The 27,422-nt window shown below is 48.9% G+C and overlaps 1 protein-coding gene across 1 annotated transcript; it reads right to left on the reverse strand.

Moving 5' to 3' along the window:
- Nucleotides 1–29: 29 nt before the first annotated feature.
- Nucleotides 30–27,232, reverse strand: SLC25A25 (solute carrier family 25 member 25). Its single transcript, XM_075439540.1, is given in 12 exon segments — nt 30–2,587; nt 3,021–3,171; nt 3,614–3,781; nt 4,031–4,138; nt 4,260–4,412; nt 5,174–5,332; nt 6,066–6,177; nt 6,481–6,516; nt 6,962–7,049; nt 7,138–7,264; nt 26,878–27,172; nt 27,174–27,232. Coding segments are annotated over 12 exon segments (1,626 nt in total). The 5' UTR covers nt 27,218–27,232; the 3' UTR covers nt 30–2,402.
- Nucleotides 27,233–27,422: the final 190 nt, after the last annotated feature.

A 27,422-nucleotide genomic window follows, 5' to 3' on the forward strand; every position in this document is an offset into this window, starting at 1 on the left:
GTATCGAGCAAGAGACGCAGACACGCGGCATCTCTGACAGACCTTTATTAGCAGACTGTTCCCTACATGAAGAATCCGAGTTAGATTTGCATTATAACAATTTGTGGTTACAGCTACAAAGATGGTTGTCATTTTGCATTGATGTTTGCATTCTGATATTCATATTCCCATTAGGCCACACTGGTAGGAAGGAGCCACTGCAGGATTCATGAAGGTCTCAAGAAGGGGGGGTGGAAAAAAAAATCACATCACTAATCCAGACTGGTGAGATTTCCACGTGGCTAACTACTGACAGCAGTGGGTAGTCAAGGCAGAGACCCCCTGGAATACTCTCCATGAACCACCAAAATCTGTCAACCAAAAAGCAGCTGCTGAGTGCTAGCAAACCCTTTTCCGATTTCTCACAGACTTCTCCCCAGCGCCCGCTGGCACGTGAAGAGCACTGGCTCAGCAGCGGGGTCTGCTGATTCAGCCTCCAAGCCCAACTGCAGCAGCTTGTGTCCAAGTGCAAGTTTCCTTCCATCTCTCTGGAAACTTGTCTTTCCCGTAGTTCCTGAGATTTCTGCCCTCTCCCCTTACCTAAAGAGCCCCCCAGATCACTCTCAATTAGCCGTTGTGACATCCAACATACGCAGACCTTCTACTTCCCAACTTCAGCCATCCACCCAAAACCCTTTCGGCCACGCACAGAGGCAATTCCAAAACAAGGCAACCCTCACAGCGCACCCTCTCCCCTCCTCCCCGGGTACTGCTTCCTCACCAGCTCCCTTCTCTCCTATGGCTTCTTGCTACAGCATTTCTCTGGGCTGAGGTCCTCCAGCAACAACCCCAGACGTGGGAAAGGCAGCTCACGCCCCAAAGGGAAGGTACACAAGCGACTTTAGCGTCCCTCCCTAGGACTCAGCTGTGTGATGTAAGAGAACAAATAGAGAACTTCTTAAAACAGGAGAAATACAAGCACAGTAACAATATTTAAACAAGTCTATAAAAATAGTCTGACATAACTCTGTTCAAATAAATACAAAATAAATATGCTTTAAGCAGTAAAACAGTGGAATGCAACGCTGGTCCATTTTGCCCAAAGTGAAAAGTTGGATGAGGATCTCCCAGGCCACAAAAGCCAGATCCTATCAACTAAAGTAGCCCATAATGCATTCAGAGAAATTTTAAAGCCATCTCTATCCCTTAGCCTTATGAAAAGCACCCTTTGAAAAAAAAAGCAAGCATGTCTTCCAGACTTAAAGCTCACCTCCCCCAGTGACAACCAGCCCCTCTCCCTAACACCCCTTCCCACAGCAGACATACTCCTGGCTTGGGGACTCCATCCCGCTAATGCAAACCTGAACATCGATCTACAAAGAGGTCTAAAGAGATAGATAGCAGCATAGGCACAGGGTTTGGAGAAGGTCCACCAGCCATCCTTGGCACCAGGCAGAATGGAATTCAGAGGTCCATGCAACGCTGCAGAGGGGCTCTCGAGTCGTGCTGCGAGCACAACTGCACAGGAGCTGTGAAATATTGTCTTTTGTTCACTAAAGCCATGCATCAAGGTGCCAGTCTATCCAGGGCTCTCCTGCCTTCCCCCTTCCAAGCCCCTGCTGAGTATAAGACAAGCCAACCCCGACATGCAAAAGATACAGGCATGCAGGCTCTAGTCTGCTGCTTCTGTGAGTAAGTGCATCTTGTTAGTGGATTTATGAGACACACTTTAAACTATAAAAATAAATAATCCTAATTCTTCATCAGGCTGGCCTAAGTAATCTTCAGCCTGACTGGATAAACCACTGCCCACCAGCCCTCAAAACCAGTATAGTTCAAAGTTACATTTCACATCAAGTCTTGGAAGCAGAACATGAACGTCTCCTACCCAAAGGAATATATGTAAACATAACAACAAGCCTGGTGTGGCAGCAGCTCCTACACAAGGTTTGTACAAATTTAAACAACGGGTAGGAAGCTGAACAACTGAATGGAAAAAGAAGCTCTCCGAATGGAAAAAGAAGCTCTTTCGGCAAGTCAGAAGGTGCTCATCCGCAGGCAAACAGCTCTGCACACGCAACACGCTGAAAGCAGACCTGTTACCCAAACCTTTGCTACTCTGCCATACTGCTGCGAACTGCCCTCAGCAATTCACACCTTAAGAATCTCCCAGGAGTTCACCTCCTGGTCTCCCAAAAGGCCCAACAAAAGGGGCCACATGATGGTTTATGTGGAGCTCTGAGTAGCAAGATAGCAAAGGACACCAGAACCTCCCCTCCCCCTTACTGACTCACAAACTATCTGAGATTTCACAGCTTTGCTTAGTCAGCTTAGTGTCAACACATTCACAGAATGAGAGATGGCTATACGTCTTGGGATTGCACCCCAAGATTTCAGAGTTCAAAGTCCTCAGCATCTCCTGGTCACCGTGACTGCACACCCAGGGTCATCTTCAAGTTTTCATAAACCACGTAGCTGATGCTCACAGCTGGGATCACCTTCATAAAGTTCGGCGCCAGGCCCCGGTAAAGACCAAACGCTCCCTCTGTCTTCAGAATGTGTTTAAACAGTCCCCTCATCGTCACTTTGGGAGCACCCTCCACTGAAGCTGCAACAGGGAAAAGCCACAATAAGTAATGCACCCTACGTGCAGAAAACACCTTATAGTAACACCTGTCTCAGAGCAGTTCCGACTCATGTGCTTCTTGTGGATGTTCACAGACCAAAGCTGCTTCATGGGGCACAGTATCTAACTTCTCAGCAAGCCACGGCTGTGCTGCACATCGCAGCCTTTTTCCCAAACTGCTCTACACCCATCCTCAGCCCAAAATTCCCAATTCGAGCAGAGCCGAACCTCTGTCCTGGAGGCACTTGGCTCAGGTGCTGAGGGCAGCACAAAGTCCACTGCCCTCTCGCAGCACGGCAAACACCGCTCAGCTGCAGGGGCCCGCTAAGGCCGCTGTTGCAATGTTTACACTAAAGGACCTTTCCCCTGCTCAGAGACCGTGACAGCAGTTCCCACCATTCTCAGAAGTTCTCACCTTGGGCCTGCATGCGTGTCCTCACGAGAGCCAGCGGGTAACTGGCAAGCTGTCCACAGGTACTGGAGATGGTGCCACAAGCCAGCAGAACAAAGACGCCGGGGTCAGCACTGTTGACAGCATAGCGTTGCAACCAGGCGTTTTTTAGTGTCTGGAAGGAAAAAGTCAGTTGTTAGCAGTGAAGACGCAATCAAAACAATACCACATTACATAAAAGATCTAGCGTAAAGGCCCAGAAAGCTATGTGCAAAGTCAGCCAGAAGCACCAGGCTTCTCAAATCTTTTCTGAGCTACTGCCAGTGCCCAGCAAGAAGCCTTCTTTAAATTTTCTGCTGCAATTTTCTCATTTTAGGAAAAAAAAAAAAAAAAAAACCACGAAACACAGCAAGGGACCATGCATCATGTTGACTAGGAAAGGGGAATCGTACTGGGTTATCTTTTAGGTCATTTTGACTAAAAATCCATTTGCACCCCTTAAGGCTGATGAGGAAAGCTCTGAAAAATTACTTAAAACTCCTGTAGTAACTGACAGGTTTGACAGTGACAAAGCTACACCAGCAGCACAGCCCTACAAAAGGTTAAAGGCTTCGTACCTCATAGACTGCCAGGTCAATACCAGCATACGGAATGATTCCTAGCATGTTGGGGATGTAGCCTTTGTAGAAGGCAGCCATTCCTTCCTTTGAAAGGATGTTTTTGGCACAATCCAACATGCCTGAATACTGTCCTGTCTTCCTTAGAGCCATCCGTGTTTTCAGAACCTAGAAGGCAAGAATAAAGACCATGAAGGCCTACAGGAGAATCAATAGGGGAACAATGTACAGATAGTGTCACTCTTAAGAGCACAATGGTCAGGACTACAAGAAGTGTCATGCGAGCAAAATTACCCGATATTACCTCTGAGAACTCGTTAATTAAGCTATCATAGAGCTGATGTTCTACCCGCATTATCCCACCTCAGCACCTCGCCACGTCCCCTCACGGGCTGGACCACCAGCCACGCGCCTCACCTCCATCGGGTAGATGCTGCTCTGCGCTATGGCCCCGGCCAGCGACCCAGCTAACAGGCGCTCGTGAATCCTCAGCATTTCTTGGTCAGTACCAATGAACCGCTTGATCTGTAGAAGCCAAGACAGACAGACATTGAGGCTCACTGACTTATGTCAGGCTGTCTCTTTTTTCAGCTTGTCCTCCTGCAAACCCTTCCGCAGCCAGACTCATCTGTGCCCTTTTACTCACCTGCTCATAGGCCATGAACTTAATGGCAGATTCCGGTGCAATCTTCAACACGTTGATGCCATTCCCTCGCCACAGTGACCTCGGTCCACCCTCTCGGATCATTTGGGTAAAGCCACCAACGATGCACATGTTGTTACTGCGGGAGGCGTGAACCTGGGAGAGAGCACAGGCGTGGATTAGTTCCAGTCCTGATTACGACAGTGCTACGTTCTTCCATAATCCAGGGACAAAAGGGCGCTTTTCTATTTACCCAGAGGTTTGCCAAGGCTTTAATCCTTTCCAGATCACTTCTACAATAGGAAAGCAAGTTTCTTTTATTTTTTGCCAAGTCTAGTTTTAACTCAGGAATCTAACCAATCTCTCTCTGGAATGGGAGGAAAGGTTAAACAGGCAACTCCCACACCTAGCGTAGGATCAGCCACCTCAATCTGCTACTACATTGAGCTACTTCTCAGCTGGCTCAAGAGCAGGTACAGTGACAAAGCAGGCTAAAATCAGTTTTTTTCTAATGCTAGTAATACTTATACTGAGTATGAGCTCTGCCAGCTGACCACCACAACCACTTCAACTCTTGTGGCCTCAGGGTCTCTCATGAGAGCACAAGACTTGAACCTGTTTCACCGAAACCCAAGTTTCCCAGTGCTCTAAACCACAAAGCTCTCCAACTATTGACAGTTTTCATGTCTACCTCCCAAAAGATTCCTGTATTTCTAGTTAATGAAGAATAACTTCTTAACATCACTTTGATCATTCGAATAATCCAAAAAGCTTTCAAAAATAGCAGTAAGAGCAATGACATTAATCCTGGCCAGAGTGCTGTACTGTGTTAATGAACATTATCATCTCCTAGGCATCCAAGAATATCAAAGGAGTCTGCCTGGGTATTCAGACCAACTGGAACTGCTCCACCATACCTGCATGAGCACTTTCAAGCGGTCCAAGGGAGCTGTACAGGTTCTGGACACGGCACCTGCACCTCCACCTGCAACCAGGTGTCTCCACCACATCCCCGTCTGCCTCTCTTCCACTGTGAACTCATCAGGGACGGTCAGATTCTCTCCTACATCAAAGATCTGCAAAAGTATACGGTGTTGAGAAATGTTTCATTCACTAGTGATCTTGCTGAAGTTTCATCACTCTCTATCAGTGCCAAGTGTTGAAGTACTGGATATACTTATTCCAAGTTAGCAGCTTATCTACAGCCGTTAACTGCTGTGTCTGGCCACAGGAACTGCCACTGCTATAGCACGTCCCAGTGGGGACATTCAGAGATTTCTGTCCAAGAAGCTGGCAACTGCTGAACATTTGTCTGCATTAAAATACTGTGGATCATAGTAAGGAACAAAATGACAAACTGCAGGCAGCTGTATGGCGAAAAAGCTGGACCTCTCTGGAACCCTCCAAGCTCGCAGCCAGTTTAATCTTGCGACATACTATTTACACACTGAAATATCTCCAGGAAGGACGGCTGCCTGTCAAATCAGTTTCTAGTCTTAACAGGTCCTGAACCAGCAGGGGCTGGCCACCGGTACGAGCTCTGAGCGGCACAAGCCAAGTGAACACCCTCACCTTCTTGCAGAACACGCAGTTGTTATCCCCGGTGCCGGAGGCTTCAGAAGCCATGCCAGTGATAGTTGGCAAGATAACAGGACAGGACAGGAAGCGACTGGGCTTCCAGGGCTACAGGGCAGCTACTGAACCATGAAGAGAAAGATAGGGACTGCCAATAACAGCTCCTGGGGGTCAGCACTCTGACTGAGAAGCTGGGGGAAAAGTAAAACCTGTTGCAGAGGAACCATTTCTTACCGTGGAGTGCTTCCAGTACAGGATGATTTCAGGAATGTTCTCCACCGGGTGCAGCAGGTGATAGTCTCGCCACTCATTCCAATCAATTGTCATTGTCCCATTCTTATCCATGCTAAAAAGATTTATCATTAGATGAGTACAGACTCCCACTGGGCAACAAATTCCTCCTCCCCCTTCCTTTGATTTTTCAGGCCTAGACCAAAAAAAGCTTTGCAAAGCAACTACTACAAGACTTCTAAGGAGACACAAGACACAGCTAGGAAATCTTCTATTCAAACGCTGCAGAGAGGTAGAATTAAGCTCCCTTTTTCCTCCCCTGTCTCTCTCTCCCCTTTAACTGACCCACAGGAGTAGTTGCACACCCTCCTACCAAACTTAGGGACATAACTGACACTGAAGGGAAAATAATACTTACTAGGTGACAGGACCCCAGAAGTGTCCCGTCCTTATTCTGACACACAGGCAAACAGACAGAGGGAAGGTAGCAGAGGAAAGAAAGAGGAAAAAACAGCACAAATAAGTGGTTGTTAACATATTAGTGCCACATGCAAAAAGCACTCAGCTTTTCCAAAGAGCAACGGCAACATTCCCTTTCCAAAGCGGCAAGCTCAGGGCAGCAGGACAATCACACAGGGATGCCAACCAGCTCTGGTGCAAGCACTTCCCCACAATAGGTCAGCAAGGGAAGAGATTCCAACAGCAACTCTCCATAACGCATTATAACCTTGTAAGTGTCCATTCAGGGACAAAAAAATCAAAATTAAGAGTAACAGGCAAAAAGGGAGGAGCTAAGTCTCTGGAAAGTGCGTACAGGGTAGAAAAAGGAGATGGCTTCCATGTCCCTACACTTCCTTCTAACCCCCTCAACAGTAAGACTGAACCAGCTGAATGCTCACCTCTTCAGTATTTTCTCAGCCTGCTGTTCAGAGATCTTGACTCCCAGGTCCCGAAGAGACTGCACAATCTCCTGGGCATCAATACGGCCTGCAAAGACAAGCCAGTGAGGTCAAGTACATTTGTTACAAGCTAACGCATGCACTACTCTATTCACGAGCACGAGAAAGGTGTTTACCATCATTCTTCTTATCCAGACTCTTGAAGACCAGTCTCAGCTTCTTTTCATGATCTTGGAGATAGTGAACAAATTCCTCAAAATCCAGCTGTCCATCCAGGTCCTTGTCTCCAGCCTTCACAATTTTCTGTTCAGAAAACAATCGAAGCCTGTTAGTTCCTTTGTTCATTCAGACAGATCTGCCCCTTCTTCCACTATATTTAAAGATCATTTCCTATACAACCGATCTTTCCTCTAAAAGGCAGCTGACAGAATTATAATTCCTCAAAGAAATCTGAGCAAAGCAGTAGTGCAGAAAAGTCACCTGATTCCAAGCAACCGTCTCCCAAAGTTAGTTAGGCAGATGAAATGCCTCATGCTTTGTCAGGGATATTCTGCTACTATCATGTGTCTAATCTCAGTCCTGTATCTTGATTAACACCTTACAAAGTCCTTGTGGAAGTTCTTGAACTAAGTATGAGGCAACAGATTTGCATAAAAAGTGAAATACAAAACTTCAGGTAATAAAAAAAACTGAACAGGAGAAAGAATTTCATGCCTACTGCGATCCTTAGAGAAATAAGCTTCCTCTGGCAATAACTAACTCCAACCAGAAAAAGCCTGTCCAGCTCTAGTAGACACAGTCAAAGACAAAAACCCCTACCAACTGGTTTAGGCACCCTGGAGCTACGTGCTTTAATTATACAAGTTTCCATGAGATGCGTACAGAACAAGAAAAGGCTCTCAGTAGGACAAAGCTAAAATCAAGATCAGACTCTGTGCCAGACACCTAGGACAAGGCAAACGACGAGTTAACCCACTCCAGCACAGGGCAATAGCAGATGGACTGTCCTACCTAAGGGCACATGGCTACTTGTTGGCAGCAGAGGTGATCTCCGGAGTGCAAGAATGTGGCTCAGAGAGTTCCCATTCCCCTTCTTGTTCAGTCACTTGCATTGGACAGTCCTGTAACTCTTCTTCAACATGAATCAGTGAGCAACACTAAACAAGGTGTGATTCAGACTACTGCATCACCTAAATTTTTGTTTTAATTCTTGTAACATCTATGTGAACAACAGGTGGGTTGTTAAGTAAGCTCTGAGCCGAGACCTAACACTGGGCTACCCCTCTGTTCACCAATGTTTTGTCCAGTATTTATGCTTCAAAGGCAACAGGCAAACCTAAGCTTATCGTGATATTTCCTCGGCCTACGTGCACCAGTCCCCTTCATAAGCCGTCTTTGTTTCAATGCTATTTTAAATTACTTCAATACTAAATACTTCACTACTCAAATTGTCTCTCTCTCACCCCACCAAGTCTTCTCACTTTAGCCCTAATGCTATTAGGATTATTCCTAATCGTTTTATGAACCTTAAATAAGAAAGTGCTGTCCCAGCTGCCCTGACCTTTGAGGTGTGCCCAGTATTCTTAATCTGCAATTTATCATATGACTGTTGTAAAGTTCAGAAATGACCCCACATTCAACTTGTAGGCTAAAGATAGACCAACACCCCTCACAGGTCAGCAGACTGGCCTTTAACAGCTGAATCAGGGCTTCCCTCCGACTGGCAACCCCCGAGCAGCTGACAGGCACTAACAATTCAGAGGCACTGCAAGAGAGATGTGACTGCGCAACTGCTCCTGTTCTCCCAGCACGCCTCCAACAACCGCAGAGATGCGCGGCGAGTGATCAGAGACCGCAGGTAACAAAAGCTGCCTTGCTCTGCTAGCCGTCTTCCTCCAAGATCACAAAGCAAAAGTGCTGCAAGCCTGCCAAACAGTAACCCGCAACACACGTGTGAAGGGTGAGAAAGCCAAGCTCCCAGCATCTTTCCCAGAGATAGAAACAAATATCTGCCTGCAGCTCTTTCCCTTTAACAGCAAATATGAAATCTCTGTAGACAGAACTGCTCATCAACAGCGATGCTGGCTGCAGATGTTTCTATGGTCACCTGCACCACGCTTCGGGACCCCGCACGTCTCAAAGCCCGCTACAGCCCCCGTTTGTGCATCTGCACAAAGGTATGAAAAGCCTTCCCAGATCTGCTGTTCAATAATCAGCTGGCTGGGCTCTTGCCAGCCCGGTCATGAAAATCACAGCGGTAGCAACAAGCTGAAAGCAAGGGCTGTGACACAGAGCCGGACGGAGCGCTCCACGGATTTAGTGCATCTCCCTTCTGCGGCGAAGGGAAAGGCTCTTGCACAACCTCAGCACGCCCACGGCTGCCAGCTCCCCGGCTCGCAGCACAGACCTGCTCCCCACGCCGGACCAGGTGGAGCTGCCACCCGGTCAGACGCTTCCCGTCAGAGGGGGAGCAGGCGGAAGAGTGTAAGGAGGGGGAAGAGGATGTGAAACGTATTTCATCAGACCAGTTAAAGCAGAGAAATCCATAGTTTGGAAAACCCCTTTTTCTACTTAACTCGCAGCAAATCAACTGGTTTAAACAGTCTTAGATGTGGTGATATCTCAACGGGTTCAAGTGAAACCAATCAAGAAGAAAAAAGTCCATTCCACGCTGCTTCGGCAATCCCTGCCAAGCAGCGAGAGCAACGTGTCTGTGCCGTACCCAGCCCTTACGACAGAGCAGCCACGACCTTCTCCCCCTCCAACCAGCCGCTCGAGGTGCTGGAGACCACCCCTCCGTGGCTGGCTCGCTCCCTCCCGTTCCTCCCTCGGGACCATACCTGCTTCCACTGGCGGTAGGTGGAGAACTCCTGCGAAGGAATGAGGAGGCTGAGTCGGAAGATCGATTTGAGTTCAGCCGGCAGCCCCTTCGACTCGAAATATTCAAACTCCGTCTGCGCCTCCCCGAACACTGGCACATACAGGCAGAGGCAGAGCATCTTTCTGAGCCGGAGACTCAGCTGCCCTGCTCAGACCGACTGGGAAGTGAAGTAAAACTGAATGATTCCCGTGAGCTAATTTCAGTGCGTGGTGGGAAGGAAATGCCAGTGAGTCTCATGACACATGCCTATGAGCGAAGCCGGCTCCAGTGGGATTGGCTGTACAAGCCCGGCCCTTCTACTTAAAAGGGAAGGGGTGGCTGTGCACTCCCACCCAGCGTTCCAGCTGCCTCCCATTGCTCAACACCCGGCTCCCACTAAGACCTTACATCACACTCACCACAAGTTAACTCTTACTGGGCGTCTCTCTTAACCCGCGAGGCTTTGGCCAACATCCCAGACGCTCACTTGCAGTTCCTTACATCCAATTGGTCCTTTCTGATCCTGTCCTCACCCATTCGGGGATTTACACACGCAGCACAGTAGGGTCAGTCTCAATCATAACCTCTCCCAGCACACAACACAGGAGGACTCTCACTGTCTTCCCCTTCCCAAAAATTCTTCCTCTAAAACACAGTAAGAGCAGGATGCCAGCCACTTACTGCTCTCACAAACGTATGGCTTAAGCTAAAGCCTTGGAATTACGATTTTATAGGATTACTTTGCTATGCCAGAGTTGATTGGCTTTGGTTGCGAGTTTCCCCAAAAACTCTTGTGCCAGCCAGGAGCAGGCAATGCCTGCACACCACGATCTCTCCCCTCTGCAGCACTCCACAGTTACTAACACGGGCAGCAATACAGCCTGTGGAGAAGGTCTGCCATTGTGCCGAATACCCAGAAAACCACCAAAATCAAAAGCAGGCTTCACAACAGACCCAGCTGCTTCAAAGCCTCCTAGCTAACCATCCACACAGCAGTTACACCAGCTTAATAGCTCTTCCTCCTCTTCCAGCTACAATTAAACATTGCAGTTGGTTATGTGCTATAATGAGAAGTGGCCTGGGCAGAACAACATTTTTCAGTTTCTACCATTTACAATTTAACCACTGTGTAAGCGAGTTCCTGAGCTTTCATCAGGACCAAGCCAGGCTGAAGAGGGAGTGTGGCACACGCATCGTTTAATGCGGATCTAATTACAGGCTTCTGAGGACTTAGTGGAGCTAGATGCATGAGATAACACCTAGCACTCAGCGAGAGGACCAAAGCAGCGCAGCAGGTGACACTACTGCTCAGTACAGAATTACTGATTGCTAACATGATTTTAAAATAAAGTTATAGCCTTGATACTCAAAGAGAAACTATCCTACAAGGAAGATATAAAACCAATAAGCAAAACACGATAATCCTGCCTGCACTTGAAGTAACACAGCATGTTTGCTAAACTGGCTTAAACCAGTCCAGCTAACAGCTTTCCCCACTGCTGCGGACACAGCAACATTTTCTTGTGTTTGCTCTGTTTAAACAGACTGCCTGGCCAGTGCAAAGTCCAATGAGCACTCCCCTCCTGAAATCCTAATGCACAAGGGGCCTTTACGTCTTCACCGTGGTATTTTGTTCTCTAGATTTAAAGAAAAGCCAAGGTCTGTAACAGGCTGTTTGTGGAGCTGCATGTCAGTCACACTAATTGGGAATATTTAATCTGGGGCTTTATTTCAAGGGGGGTTTATTTTTAAAGCTTAATATGTCACGACTCACAGCAATTTGGTATCCCTGAGAATCATGACCTATAACGGTTTCCTACACCCTCCCCTCGTCCCCTCACCTACCATGGCAGTACTGCCACGTTACCTAACCAGGCTTAACCTACTCCCTGCTGACGTCTCTCCGCACGAAAACAGGATCTTCTCAGGGAGTCCAGATCCTCTTAAAGATCAGCTGCAGCAGCTCGCTGCACGCACGCCAGCAGCACGCTCAGCCTTCCCACCGAGTTGAGCCTCCCTGCAAGCAGCACCCTAATGCTACGCACAGCGGCCGAAAGCAAAGGCCTCCAGCAGCCTGGCCAAGGAGAGCAGCTCCCGCCCAGCACCAGGTAGTAAGTGAACAAACACAACTCAGATTTGCCTCGCCAAGCCTTGAGACTGTCCTTCCCACGAGTTGCCAAGCATCACTATTATAGCTGCTTGGCAGCTCGGTTGCTATGCCAACATGATGCAGATTTTCCCAATAAACTCTGTCTGGAGTTGGCAGCTAGAGACAAAAGGCGAAATCTGCACATTTTAGGAGAAAAAGCCCTACTACCCACGTCAGAGGAAAGGAGAAAGGTAATGAGGTTAAGAAAGCTGATTTTAATCAGGGTATTAATTATGGGACAGTGAGCTAAGAAGGAGAGACAGATTACAAGTGAAGTTTATACCAGAAATTCTGGTTATAATGACAAAGGGAACTTAAACAAGCATTAGCAAGTATTTAGATTTCACCTAACAGAATCCTGGCAAACCTGGAAGTACTCAAAAGCAAGATGGCTCTCCAAGGCTGCAGGGACCCATGCTGCCTGAGCACAACCAGCACAGGGTCACCCCCCGAGTCTCGGCAGCGGCCCGTGCAGCGTGCGTGGGGCTGCACGGCCACGGGTGTGAGCTACAGACAGGGCACCCCTCCTCTGCACCAGCTGCTCTCCAGCCAACCAAGGACAGGGCTCCAGACAAAGCCAGTCCTTTCAAGTCACCCGTCCCTGACATTTCTTCCATCCACCAACTCTGCCAGTGAAGACAGAGCTGGACCTACGCATTTTTGGTCAACGTGAAGCCAGCCTAGCTAATATCCTCCTCTGGTAAAGAGAGCGCTAGATGGGTCCGTCTGCCTTCTGCAGAAGGCTCGCTGTTCTTGCCATCAAGGAAGCTGCGAACTCACTGTCCATTTTATTTATAGGATTTGGTTCTTCTTTAAATGCTGCACCAGTTACCAGTTTGAACACCGTGCCATGCCAGCGCTAACCTTTCCAAGCCATTCATACTCCTCTAGGCATGCGCTTCATCACCGGGTTACTACATCAGCTCCAGAAGGTACCTCCCAAAGGATGGGAGGATGCTGCCATACAAGGAGCAGGAAACTACGCTGTTTAATTCTGAATTTACTTTGCTAAAAAAAAGGTCTCTAAAAATACTAAGTGACAGTGAGCGTCACAGCCACATAACTAACATCTTCCTTCACAGGCAAAACAGCTTTCTGGGTGAGTACAGCACGGGCCAGAGAGAACACCGCTATCGCTCCAAGTGTTCGGTAGGTCCTGCTGACTTGGTATTTTTTAATTTCTGGAAACTAGCTTATAATTAATTGTACAGTACAGAAAGTCCTCACAAAGCACAAACAAAGAGTGTAAAGTGTTATGAAGGAGAGGAGTTAATGATTTAAGAGACCCCAGCAGAGCAAAGAGCTGCAGCCAGCCAAGGCTGCACAAGGGAAAGGACAGAGAGCAGGGAAGGCGGACAACACGACATGGTATTTGACGTAAAGGTAACCAGGAAAGATGACCTCTTCCACTCACACCACACAGATCCAAAGTTACAAGTCCAGCTGGTGACATCAGGGGCAGACCATACCTCTCTCCCGTGTACACCCAGGGGCCAACGCATCACATTTGCAATCAGCATTTTATCCCACATTTGCAGAAACAGCCTCATGTTGAAATCGTTACCTTCAAGCAAGGACCTGAGCAGAAACACATCAGCTACAACACGAGGACTGAAGAGTCAGGGCTAGGAAGCACCTCGGGTCTAATTTATCGATACATGCAAATTCCTTACACTAACCCAAGTACCGGGCGTGATATTCTGTGAGGTTTTAGCAGCTATGTAGTTACAGGGGTTTTTACAAAACAAAGTGGCATACTAGTCAAGAGACTTCTCCCAAGGTCAGAGACATTCAGTGGCAGAGAACAAACGTCATGTGCCCCCCACATTTTCTTTAAACACCAAGTAATACTGTTTGTTCAGTGGTTTATAATACACCCCTAAGGTTGTACAAGACTTTTTGCAACACTTCTCCTTCAGACAGGTAATTAGAACACAGAATTCTGACCAAGAGCAAACAAGTCATTGCAGCTTAACAAGTTCCTGTCCATCAGCTGAGCCCCGACGGCTGGATGCAGCATTAGCTGGCCTGAACTGCAAGGTAAAACATATCTGCATAATCCTCCTCAGAAGAGCTTTACACTGCGTTTTACTTTACAATCAGGGCAGGCTAAAATTACACAGTCACAACCTCCTAGCAGATGGGTAGTTACTTCCTAAGCCGCAATAACTCCATTTTACCACATCCTTATCCTCTAGCTCTTTCTCCATTAGCCAATTTTAGGGTTCCTATGCAGCAAAACTTCCCCAGGTCACACAGGAAAGAGGAGATAGGTATCAGCTCTCAGAGAAAGCTTCATTTGCAGGTGTGAACAGATGGAGTCTCCCTGACTGAGGGACCATTGTTCCCTGGAAGACACAGAGATTTTTCAGCCCTACATTTTCCAGGTTTTCATCACAACCTCCTTCAGTTCTGAGCCTCTGTCCTTCTTCAACCTCTGTGCACAGCAGTCCTCCTCTTCTCAAAATGCGCACGCTCCTCTTTTTGAAGAGGATGCACAGTGCTAACTGCTAGCGACAGGGATGGAGGCAAAAGTCTCTGCAGATTTTTCAGTCCGATTCAAGTAGGGAGTGGCTGCTGCTCCCCAGAATGCCAAATGCCACCCTGCCTGTTTCCATTCAAAACAGCAGCAGAAAGGATATTCGTCCTCTCTACACCTTGAACCTGTTCATCCCCCATTTCAGAGAGCAAGCTTACAGCAACAACCATGCTCAATTCCCTGTCAAATAAGCCGGATCCTGCAAGTCACGCACCCCTAGCCCTGCTGCAGCCCCTCAGCATCATCCCAGGCTCCCACCACTCCCAGGGGTTATGCCCAACTCCTTCTCCCCCAATCCCAGTCACACCCTTGGTCCTAAATCACACGTAATCAGAGCTGACTGCACCATCCTCAGGAGGGATGGACAGCATTCCCTGCCCACTAAAAATAAACCAGAATTGCAGTCAGCCAGCAGTGTGCTAGGAGCCCAGGCACTAAACTAAGCAGCTTTTGTTCACCTCCCCCCAGACACAGCCTCACCATTTAGTCTCTGACAATTGTATGCACCCACCACCTCCCTGCTCTCCCACCCCTCGGGAAGTTCCCGTCCCCACACAGACTTTAGGCTCTCCCTTATGCCACCCGCTCCCCGGGGACAGGCTTTCTTCTCTTCCGGGCTGTGCCATTCAAATAATACAGCCAGTTACTCATTTGCTCAAAAAATACTAGCTTTTCCAGAGGCTTGCCAAATTACCAGAGACTGACTCCGGAACAGCATAGGATCTATCTGATCGCCTGCTGGTCTCCGGTGCAGGGGTGGGACTCGCCACTAACCCGCATTTTCATTCCCTGCCCTCTCAGTCATGCTTCTTAAAGTTGCCCAAGAACCTTCGAGACCCCTATATTTCCCCTTGCCCCTAAACAGCATTTCCCCCGCCCCTTTGAGCATCATGTCTGAAAGGTTAGATCACCTCCTCTCTTCAGAGTCTTTCCCCTGGTCCCCTACATTTCCCTTTGGCAAGCAAACACATTGGACCCTGGTCATGTTCTGCTCCCCCCTCCCCAATCACACCCCCCCCCCCCCCCAAACTACTCGCACACTCCCCCTGTGACACCCCTACTCCCGGCAGACCGCACACTCGCTGTCACGTGCGCCAACCCCTCCTCAGGCCCCTGGATATCCCGTTACCTGCGGAAAATGCTCTGCGGGTCCAACCACCAGTAGGATAGTTGGTCTCCTTTCAGTGGGATCAGTCCCTCTGTCCTGTGGCTTCCCCAACATCTTTGGCCCTTTCTCCCCGGGGCCTGGAAGTAGGGTGGTGTTTCTGGCCTCATCCTCTTTTTCATCTGCAGGACCTTGGCATGCGGCCCTGGGAAGGAAGCTAGACAGAAAATGCCAAAGGGTCTGCAGCATTGCTGCTCCAGCGAGCATCCCAGGCAGGGAAGCCCTGCGTGCTCAGGAGCTGCCCGCTGCCAAGGATGATGTGACTGCACTACCAAGCACCCCCAAGACGGGAATCGGCACGGCAGCCAGACGGAGGTTCAACCCAGCGACTCCACGGGCTCAGATTCTTTACAGACCGCTCCTGCGGACGCTTCCTGCCTTTTCAAATTGCTGCTACTGCAGTCGTGCCTGGCCTGACAAGCAGCTCATTGTACCAGAGCCTCAGAAATCTGATGGCAACAGACAAAGCACAAGACCCCTGGCACGGAGAAGCCGAGACGCTGAGCTTTGGAGACTGCTCGGACAGAGAAGCCACGATGCTGTGCTTAAGAGGAAAGCTGAAAATGAACCTCTCCGAGAGAAGCTCCCCAGAGGTGCCGATGAACCCGCGTGTTCCGGCCCATCCGGCGAGGCTGAACACCCAGGCTGCGTCCCCACTGCAGCAGCGCCCAGCCAATCCTCGCTCCCAGCGCTGCGCTGCTCCGGAGCAGGCAGCGCGCGCAGCCGGACGGGAACGCGCCCTGCCCGCAGCCGGCAGCCGCCCGGGAGCGCGCCCGCCGCAGGTACGGGCAGCCGGTACGGGCAGCCGGAGCTCGGCAGCGCAGCACGGTCCGAGGCGTGCACGTACCCGCTCCTGCGCTCAGCGGCTTCGCTGCGGCTCTTTGTTAGCGCAGCAGATGGTTCTCCGGAGAGAAGCCGGCTTTTCCCAGCCATGGCTGAATTAACCTCCAACTGCTGCCGCTCCCCCTGGTTTATTGTAGTCTCATTCATCATTACAATAGCTCTTTGGTGCTGCATTGTGCTTCTGCCGTTCGGCTTGCAGCACAACACAGCGACACGCTCGCATAGCATTTATGCCTATTCATCTATGCAAGTTCTAACACGCTGTGGTTAAACTGCTGGCCGAGTTCTGCTGAAGGAGCCTTTAACCGTACAGTCAAGGGTAGGATTAGCCAGAGCAGGACTACAAGTATGTATCGATATACAAGCACAGAATACATGACATTCACTGAATAGAAATTCCTGAATAGAAACAAGAAAAGCCACGTTTCCCTCTGCTGCCAGAGCAGCAGAGGCTCACAGCCCCAGCTGCAAGGCTGGGGCTATCAGCTTCCCGGCTGGGCACCACCAGAGAAGCCAGCCCACCTTGGTGGAACCGAGCAGCCCACGTCTAACAGCCAGGCTGGAGACGGCAAAAGTACCAACAATTTACTTTGCAGTCCTAGATCCCTGCCTGCCTTTTGCATCTACAGACAGAGGGCACTGTGTGCCTCATTTTCCAAAGTATTATGACTTTTCCATGACAGAGAACAGTTTGGGGGTTTTAACACACAGGATAAATACTACAGACACAAATCACAGGACGGTCGGGCTTGGAAGGGACCTCTGTGGGTCACCCAGTCCAACCCCCTGCCCAACCACGGTCACCCAGAGCAGGCTGCACAGCACCGCGTCCAGGCGGGTCTGGAATATCTCCAGAGAAGGAGACTCCACAGCCTCCCTGGGCAGCCTGGGCCAGGGCTCCGTCACCCTCAGAGGGAAGAAGTTCTTCCTCATGTTCAGCTGGAGCTTCCTCTGCTTCAGTTTGTGCCCGTTGCCCCTTGTCCTGTCGCTGGGCACCACTGAAAAGAGTCTGGCCCCGTACTCCTCTGACATCCACCCTGAAGATATTTAGAGGCATTTCTAAGGTCCCCTCTCAGCCTTCTCCAGGCTAAACATCCCAGCTCCCTCAGCCTTTCCTCATAGGAGAGATGCTCCAGTCCCCTCATCATCCTCGTAGCCCTCCGCTGGACTCTCTCCAGTAGCTCCTCATCTTTCTTGAACTGGGGAGCCCAGCACTGGACACAGTACTCCAGGCTGGGCCTCACAGACTATAATACAGACTATAGCTTCCATCAGCTGAGCCTCCCCACCCACAGTATAGCAAAGCAAGGTCCACAGCGAGCAGAGCTCCTCTGCTCTCAGCTTTTAACTTCTGAGAGTGACAGACTGTAGGAAACTTTTGGTTCACAGATATTAGACACGAAAATACAATCCAAACCCTGGAAGGAATGCAAGCTTCAAGTAGCCAATTTGCAAACAAATTTGAGAGGAAGAACATACTTGGGAACTTGCTAATGTTGAATTCCTTTAACCAACCTGAGTAATGGAAAAAGTGAGAGATAAGTACATAGAAGGCATCACATAAAAATAAAGAATTCTTCTGCAAATACACTTCAGAATTACTTAAGAAGAAAAAAATGCTGTTTAATCATAAGGTGTACATACAGTACACAGTTTTTTACCTTAAAACTTAACTCTTACAAAACAATAATGAAACAGAAAAAATTTACAGAATTCAGAGGTGGTAACAGTGGGGTGAGGGTGTGGGAAACCCTGTCCCTCTCCCTGAGGAATGCCACAGTCCAGTGCTAGTTGGAATGTACTCAGAAGCCCGGGCTCAGGCAGGGGCAAAAGAGTGAGGAATTTTTGTTATACCTCAGTTACCTTGAGCTGCTGACAGTCATCACAACTACAAGCACAGGAGTTCAACTAATTTCTAAAACACAGTGATTCAGATCCTTTCAGATGACATTTGGAAGTTTCTAATGCTCTCAAGCCAGAGAAGGAACAAAGCAGATTTTTCTGAACCGGGCACGGTTCCTCAAAAGCAGCTTCTACTAGCCTAAGGCTGTGGTTTCACAAGCAGCAGTGAACTGATCTGAAGCGTACTGCCACGAAAAGAGGTCGTCTCGCACATCCACACCAGCTCTGCACTTACCTGGCTCCCGTGCTCCTCCAATAACCTCATTGATCCAGCTAAAAATTACAGAGCTTTTTGCTGGGGTAACCAGTCAAGGCTCCTCATGGATGGAGTCCAGATAGGCATAACTGCCTGCGGATAGGGCAGCAGACTGGCTCCGCTGCTCGCAGAGCTACAGGCCACAATGCAGAAGGCAAAGCACCCGAGTGGGACTTTAGATTTGTCCTCAGTGGTCACTTAAAGCCAGCTGCTACTCACAAGGACCCATTAAACCAGCTGATGTTACCTGACATTATTTCTTACAGTTTATCTGCATAGTATTAGCTTTAGTGGTGCACACACGGCAGGGACCCCATCTCCCTTTGTTCATGCAGAGATCGCAGAGTAAAATAATAATTTATGCAAGAAATTACATGCCTGGGGTGCAATTAACGCAGAAACTCAGCAATGCTTCCTTGGCTTTTGTCCTCACTAAAGGAAACCTCAGAGGAATTCTGCCGTCGCACTAATCCACACAGCTCCTTCAGAACAGACAGACTTTTCTAATCATATTTTAAAAAAAGCATTTCTTTTACCAAGCAGGGGATTTTATTAGGTCAGAACAATAAACCTAGTAACAGCAAGATGATTATAGCTAGAGGCAAGACAACTGCTCTCCTACGGGGAATTTGTAGGTAAGTATTACCCTGCCAACGCCACCACAAAACCAATCATTCACACATAAGAAAAGATGCAATAAATACCATGAGTCCAGCCTGAACGGCGACACAAAGGAACAGATGAGGAACAAAAAACTGCTTTCTCTAGAAATCATGAGTGAACACCTAGGCCACAGTGCAACAACCTTCCCGACCCAGGCTTCATTAGGAGACAGACAGCTCTCCAACTCCAGCTGTTTCCACGCAGCGAGCCCAGGATTTTGAAGGCAGAAGAGCCCCAGGACTGATCTGAAAGCTGGCTCTCGGCCAGCGAACCAGTGACTGGGGACAGAAGGCGCCCTTGGTAGCTGGCCTCACAGTCCTACACCACCAAAATGGACGGTCATTAGATAGCCAGAGGAGAAGGTGACAATAAAGTCGTGTAATCTATCCACACAGAGACAGAGCAGAAAGGAAAGAGCAAAAGTGACGTCTTTTGCTTAATTAAAACAATATTTTCCTCAGTACTGCAAGCTGTCAGAGGGAGTTCTGTTTTAAGCCACGAACCCAAGGTAACTTGTACCCTCTTCATCCACATCATGCAGACCACATCTTAGTGCCTGCTAAGCCTAAAACCCCAGTTCTCAAACAGACACTTGCCCTTTCCAGGCTGGTAGTACCAGGCAGAAATTCAGACTCGGACCATTTGGTTTAAGACAGCTTCTAGAAGACTTCTGAGCAAATGCACAGCATTTTCCAACAAGAATGTGAGCCTCGTCAACAGACCACTAGCTAACATGTAAAAAATGCGGGCGGGAGGGTGAAAGGAAAGTGGGGCAGAGGGAAGGGAGCTGTGCTGGGAGCAATGACCCTTCTCCTGCTCCGGCGCACAAGAGCTGCCACCACAGCCACCCTCTCTGCAGGACTCCACGGTGGCTCCTCTGCTTCACAGCTCTCCCAGCAGCACCCCGACACCCAGAGACAGCACCCAGCCTGCCCGTTACCTCATATCTGAAAGACAAAAATGTAGCTGCTTCCCACTTTTTAGACAGCCAAAGTTAACCCTGTACAGTGCTTCTCGCACCACGCCATAAAATCCAAACGTCTTGGCCACTGCTGCTTAAACATTCAATTACGTTAATATATGAAGGCGACACAGCATAGTTCACCAAACACTACACAGAAACCCAGGTCATCTCCTTACAGGAACCCTGGCACAAGTGATTAGCTACTCTAGCTGATATATTAAGGCAACCGGGAGGCAGTGCCAAACACAGGGATACAGAGAGTGCTGGCCAAGGACAGGGAATACGCAGCCATTGCCCAGAACAACGAGTTTCACCGAGGTCGTATCGCATCACATGCCCAGGGACTGACCAAGAGAAAGGGCATCCTTACTTCTCAGAAGTTAGAGAGTCAGCTTCCCGCTGCACTAGAAAGTTAACCCGGAAAATTGCTGGTGAGAAACAATGGCCCTCCGGCAGCCTGGGCCCAGGCTTGCTCTCACACAGCCCCTGTTCTCCTTAGGCTGAACGATGTAGGTCCACACACCAAACAGCTTTGCCTTTCCAAGGAACTCATGATCTAAAAATTTCAACAATTTCTCTTACAGCAGAATTCTCTGCTGTAAATCACTTTAACTGTCAGAAACTTCCCTGCAGCTCACTGCACGTAACTTGGAATAACTAAGATGTCGAGATACCACAGCTATGCCTCTCCACTCGAGACAAAGTCTGGAGCATCATTAATGTGCGCTCATGTCCCACATTCAGAGGGACAAATATAGTAATCGGATGTGAACAAGAACAAAGACTCATTTACCATTTGCTACAAGTAGGTCTGAAAGAAAAAAAAAATCCCTCCCCCTTCTCCTCCTCCCAACACTGTATCATGCTATAATATATGCAACAGAGAGCATGGAACTGCAGCATCCCCATTTTGTAGGACTCTCAAACAAGAGACCAAGTCCTTCTTATGGTTTTGATGGCATTTTATTAACACTTGTCAACCATTTAAGGGTTCTGCTCAGTATTCAGCCAGATTTGTCACTGTTCTAGTTTCTTTTTAAAAAGAAAAATTAAAAGAAATAATATGTATACTGAAGTCCTGGGGTTTTTTACCTGCTCTTATCTCAGTAATCTGACCAATAATCCAACGTGCATGAGGATAAGGAAACATTTTCCACTACTTACAGAGGCATCTAGCCCTGGTCACTAAGTAACGCCCCATGGAACATGTGTTGAAAGACCATATTCTACACAGGCACAATCAGTTGTTTTGGGCCAGTTTTGTTTCATGTCGCTCAGGCTCTGGGGATCCTACAGGCATTCACTTCCCTACGGAGTTCAGAATACACACCATCCTGCGGGAAACACAACACTGCACGACCACGCCAGTGACATGCAGGATGCCTTCTGCAAGAGAGACTGCCACAACATTGACATTTAAAGTTGATATGCTCAAGTCAAAGCTGCATCCCCGGCTCACAAAGGTCAGCTGGCCTCCTTCATTCATTATCACTCTGCAAACAGGACAAAGGTCTTGGCTCAATAAACCCAAGAAGCACCAGGTTTCTCCAATCTGCTGCAAGGTAGGACAAAAAACCATCCTGGAAGAACGTCCCAAGCTTGCATCTCTCACGAGTTCAATGCACAGTCCTGTACGCACACGAACATAAGCAACACTTGCCTAATCCACAATTGTTTGTTTATATGCCAGGTAAACTTACACAAGAGTGAGTTTCTTCTGTACCTATCTGCACCTAAAAATTCGCTTCCTATCCACCCCTTTGAACCCTGAGTGGACATGCACTGCCAGTTTAATACATTAGTCACACGAAGGCATGTCTGATGGCTAGAGACCAAGTTCGACCAAAGACTTCCAGGATTACAGCGTGAAATTCCCTGGTCTCCAGCACCCCTCTCCTCCGGCCCTGCACAGACGCCGGCAGCCGGCGTGCCAGCCGGCTGCCCCGACGTTCATTGTCGCAGCTCACCCTCCAGCCCAGCAAAGCCCTCGCTTTAGCAGGCTGCTGGCCAGGTCCGTTACTGACACTGCGCCGAGTTGTGCCAAAGCCAATCAATCCCTGTGTTTCCTCTCAAAGTCTTTGCAGCGGCTGTCAAGAACTCGATTGATTACAGAGAGTTCATCTGCATCTTTACTATGCCTAAATCAGAGAAGGCAACTGAACCCAAAATTCAGAGCAACTCATCCACTTACCATAGATGTAAAGGCTTTATCTACAACCAAATCACTGACCGACAGTTCTGCGCTTGCACCAGGTTTCCCAAGTGCATGAGAACAGGGCCTTCATCAAACCACATATTTCATAGCTCCCAAAGACCAAGAACGGGCCTCCAGTCCTTACAGACCCAGCAAATACCATTTTTTTTGTTTGCTATTTTAATGCACATTATACATAAATGTGTGGAGTTATTTAACTTGTTACTGCAAACTGTTTCAACACGTGTTAAACTTGTTCAGGGTATCCTTTGGGATCAGTCAGGAGATGGGTGGTTGAGCAGCTGTTGGCAAATACCTTTCAGCAGAAGGAAGGGTATTAACTGGAATTTCAATCTGTAACACTGCTTCATTTGTTCGATACGATCTTGTGTTGCTCAAGCCTTCATGACGAATTACGAAGGCCTGGATGAAAGCTGCCCCAGCAGGACTCCAGACACACAAACCATAAAGATGTATCTAAATGTGTATAGATTTGGGGAGATAATTCAGTCTAGATTAAGAACAGTATTAGAATTTTGCTCTTTTTATCATAAACAGACTTCTATAACACAATAAAAACTCAGGACCTCCTTTTCCAGATGACTGTGAATGGAAAACAGGTGAAAGCACCACATAGAGAAGATTCCTTGCCTCCTCTGCCCCTTGCAGTTGCTGAGAATTTCAGTACATTATGCACCCTCTAACACAGAGTACTCTAAAGTCTTGGAGAGTAAAATAGTTACAAAAATAAAGAGTCTGAAAGGAAGAATAAAATAACATCATGACAAAAGATAAAGCATTGATCAGAAATAAACGTTTTTTATGATTGCAACTGCTACAATAGAAAGAGTTTCTCAATCCATCCATGGAGTCGCTTGTGAAATAGCTAACTGATCAGCTAGCGCAGAACCCAGCACGGACACAGCATTCTGACAGCTGGAAGAGTCCAGAGACACACTCAAAAACCAAAGCCATTCAGGGCAAAGCTCTGAAGCAAACAGAAGGCTGCAGAGTCTGGCTGCAGCAGCGCAGTCATGTTTCTCCGGCACACCTGAAAGGCGAACCGCAGAACTCGTGTGGGAGACTAGACAGCCAAACCTTGGAGATCAGAGAGGAGATACCAGGCTAAGCAAGCAGTGATGAAAGCAAACGTGAAGATTTCAGCAGAATGGGAGCTGATGTATTCTCACATGGGGAAGCTGATACCGAGGGAGCAACAGGCAGTCATGTATATGAACTCGGGAGACGAAAGCATCACGAGGCCAAGGAGGACATCATCGTTACAGCAGAGGGAACTGGACAGTCGTAATCGAAAAGAGACAAGGGTTATGTTTGCTCTGTTAAAGCTGAGAGAATTAGTCCACCAGAAGATGCTTAGCACCACCACAGAAGAGGTAGCTGCAGACAAAGTTCACCACTCCAGTCTGTCCCTGGGCAGCTGGGATGCATTCCACCAGTTCAAACTGTCTGGAACTTCAGCAGCAGAGATGAGATTTTAGAACAACCTCCAGCCTGCAGTTAATAGGGATCAGTAGGAAAACAGTTACATGAGCAAATACACAAATACCACCATTATACACCCTTTCAACAATACAACATCTCCAGGTACAAAGTAGAAAACATAGTTCCAGTTCAACTACCCGTATTTCCATTAAGTGCATATTTCCAGTTCCATAAGTCTAAATAAATATTTTCACAAGGGAAGTCAGAAAGTAGTAACAGGAGATTATCTATTCCGGAGGTAGATGCAATTTAGCGGTAAAAAGCTATCCCCTGACACAGTAGAACAAGGAAGCCTTTAAAAAATTCTTCACGTGGTTATCACTTTACTGCTCAAGCAAAGGGAAGTATGTGAATTGCTTCACACTAACCAGCACAAACAAGCATTTCTTTAGAAGGCTCGCTGATTTGGCACGCTGTATTTGTCAAATGGTTTAAAGATAACAGCACAGGCTAAAAAAATTCATCGTTCACATAAGCAAATTCCACCTCAAAGGACATCTAAGCACAACCCCTTCTCTCCCCCACCACAGAAGGCCACCTCTAAAACAGAAGGCAGCAATTTTCCAAGAATGCTGCGAAGGGGTTTATCTCAGTAAGAATTCTCAAGCGTTGAAGGAGCCAAAATATTGCTCATTTTCTTTTCAAGTTGCAGCCCAAATCTGTTATTGTTACCACAAGGACTTTCAGGCTACTGACGCACAGAGATCAGCAACTCACAACTCAGATTGGCGATAGCCTCACATTACGAGTCTAATATTTTCTCCATCTGTCTCCCAAACATTAGAGGGTAACTCCCTTATCAAACGTACTGGTGCATGGAAGGGAAAAATAAAACGCACCAGAGCCACAAAGTAATTTACTAATCACAAGCAATCCATGTGATTTATGCCCAAATTGGTCTCCAAACACCATGTCCAATACATCAAAAAGGTTTTCATCTTGACACTTGAGCATGACTTCACATTAGTTATCCCAAGCGTCAAGGTGCCATTATTGCCTGCGGATGGGGCAGAAAAAAGAATGACTTATTAATAGAACTGCCTGGGAAACAGGAAGTTTATTTGGTTTTCCTAAAATTACACAATGCGGAAGTTTTCTAGCCAGCTCTCCGAGGACTGTTCCCACAAGTTTAACTGGAACTTAAGAGCACTGAACTCTGCATCCTCATTCTTAACAGACGCTTTTTACACTGCTGAAGGGGATGCTCTGCAGTACCAACAATGCTTCACCATCTCTATTCATGAGACCAGGCGCTTCCTGCGCGGCAGAAGAGAAGGCAGAGGAAGCGGAGGGCTGAGGAACAATACTGACAGAGCAGGGCTTCAGCAGAAGGACAGGATTGTTAAGCAGCATCCAGACAGCGCTTCCCTCCGACAGAGCAGTTCCAGTCCTTGCAGAATGGTTCCTCTCTGCCGCTCCCACCGCGCGGCAAGCAAAGAAACTAGCTGCTGGGAAGTAAAAACGCATTTTGTTTTACGGTGCATCCTCGTAGCCTGGAAAGCATCAGGCTGGACTGAGTAACATGCCCGGGAAGAAAAGGGAATGCAAACAGAGACAGGCATGCAGGCGTGAGCACAGAACGTTCTGGTGGATGAGAGGCTTTTGCCAGAGGCAAAGGATTCGGCACCCACGGGTGGCAGCAGGTCAGCATTTCACAGGGCATGCACAGGTGATTTATATGGTATAATCAGATTCCATTATCAAAACACACGCTGCAGAAAGTCACCATGGCATTAACGTTATTTTTAGAAACAGCACGACACTCATGAGATCCTCACACTGCCAAAGAACTCTCATACTTTACAGCAGCAAGGAAGATGCCAACCAGAAAGAAATGTTAGAAGTTAAGAAGTTGGAGATTCAAAATTAGAAAGAAACTAACAACTCTGAAAAGGATGGGTACATGCAATTAAAGCACTCAAACCAATCGGGGCACCACTCCCAGAACAGGGAGAGGATAAGAACTGTCATTTGAATTAGATGTCTCTTCAGTGACTCAGAAGTTATCCTTAAACTCTGCTGCCTTCCTGCAGGACTGAGGTACTCCGAGGTGGCACATCCCTGACCGCACCCCATGCATTCATCTCCTATCCTCCCAAGATACTCAGCTTTTTTATGGTCCTGCACATAAAACAAGAGGCCGGGCAGGGACAAACTGTGCACCCAGGACAAACCCATTACTCTGATTGGCACAGACGTAAATTACACCAATAACAGTTAAACAGAGCCACACCAAGTTGAACCCTGAAGCCTACAATTGACAGTGCACAGCATCACAGAGCTGCGTGACCACAAACGGGCACAGCTCTGGATGCTGAAGTAGAAAGTCAGTGCGCTGCGCATCGTGTGTACGCCGTGTGCCAACTGTACAAATACAGCCGCCTTCCTATGCTGTCAGCTACTTCAAACCCCTTAAACCAGACAAGTTAATGTGGCACGCGTAAGCCATCTTGGCCAAGCACCTTGCGTAGCAGCGCGGCGCCAAACAGCCCAACGCGAGGCAACGCAACGCTGCAGCGAGAACCGCACGGCAACCTGACGGCGCCCAACCCTTCCAAAAACTCTTTCGCAAATTCAGGTCCGCACGGAAGCTTCCTACTCCTCGGACCCGGAGAAAGAGGATTTCCTCCTACGGTTCTTCCCGGCCCAGCAGCGAGTTTCCACTCTTCACGACCCGCCGTTAGTACCGCACATGCTGGCGGCAGCAAGCTGACCGCGCCGGGTTCCGTGCCCAAGCCAGCGGGGTTGCTTTTCGGGGAGCACCCAGAAGCGGAGCCGCGGTGCCTCCCCTCACCCGAAGGCCCGCTCGCGCCCGGGCTCCTCCCGGTAACGGGACGCCAGGGCCGGCACGCAGGAACCTCCCTCGCCCGCCGCTCACCAGCAGGTCCAGCTCGGTGCGGTGCAGCCCGAGGCGGCCCAGGCCCACAGCCAGGTCGTGGATGCAGAGCGCGCCGTCGCGGTTCACGTCGAGCTTCTGGAAGAGGGCGCGGAGGCGCCGGTCCTGCTCGGAGGCCTCGCACAGAGCCGGCCCGCAGGGGCCCGCGCTCCCGCCGCCGCCGCCCTCCGCCGGGCCGGGCGCCGCGGCCCGCGGGGAGCCGCAGGGGCAGAGGACGCCGCTCACCACCGGGGAGGCCAGGGAGCGCCGCGCCCCCGGCATGGTCCCACCGCCCGCTCCGCTCCGACGCCGGCAAATGGCGGCGCTTCCGCCTTCGAGCCATGCGTCACAGACCGCGGCCGCCACGTGACGGGCCCCGCCGACCAATGGCAGCAGCCCGCGCGCCGGCGTCCGCCAGCACGCCTCCGCCCACACCCCCGGCCTCCACGCGCTCCGGCGGGGTGGGCGGGAGCTGACGTCAGAGGGACGCCATCCCCTTCACCAATCGGAAGGAAACACCGCCAGCAGCAGAAGGGGACAGTACAAGC

The sequence above is a fragment of the Opisthocomus hoazin genome, chromosome 19, assembly GCF_030867145.1.
Source record: "Opisthocomus hoazin isolate bOpiHoa1 chromosome 19, bOpiHoa1.hap1, whole genome shotgun sequence".
NCBI lineage: Eukaryota > Metazoa > Chordata > Aves > Opisthocomiformes > Opisthocomidae > Opisthocomus > Opisthocomus hoazin.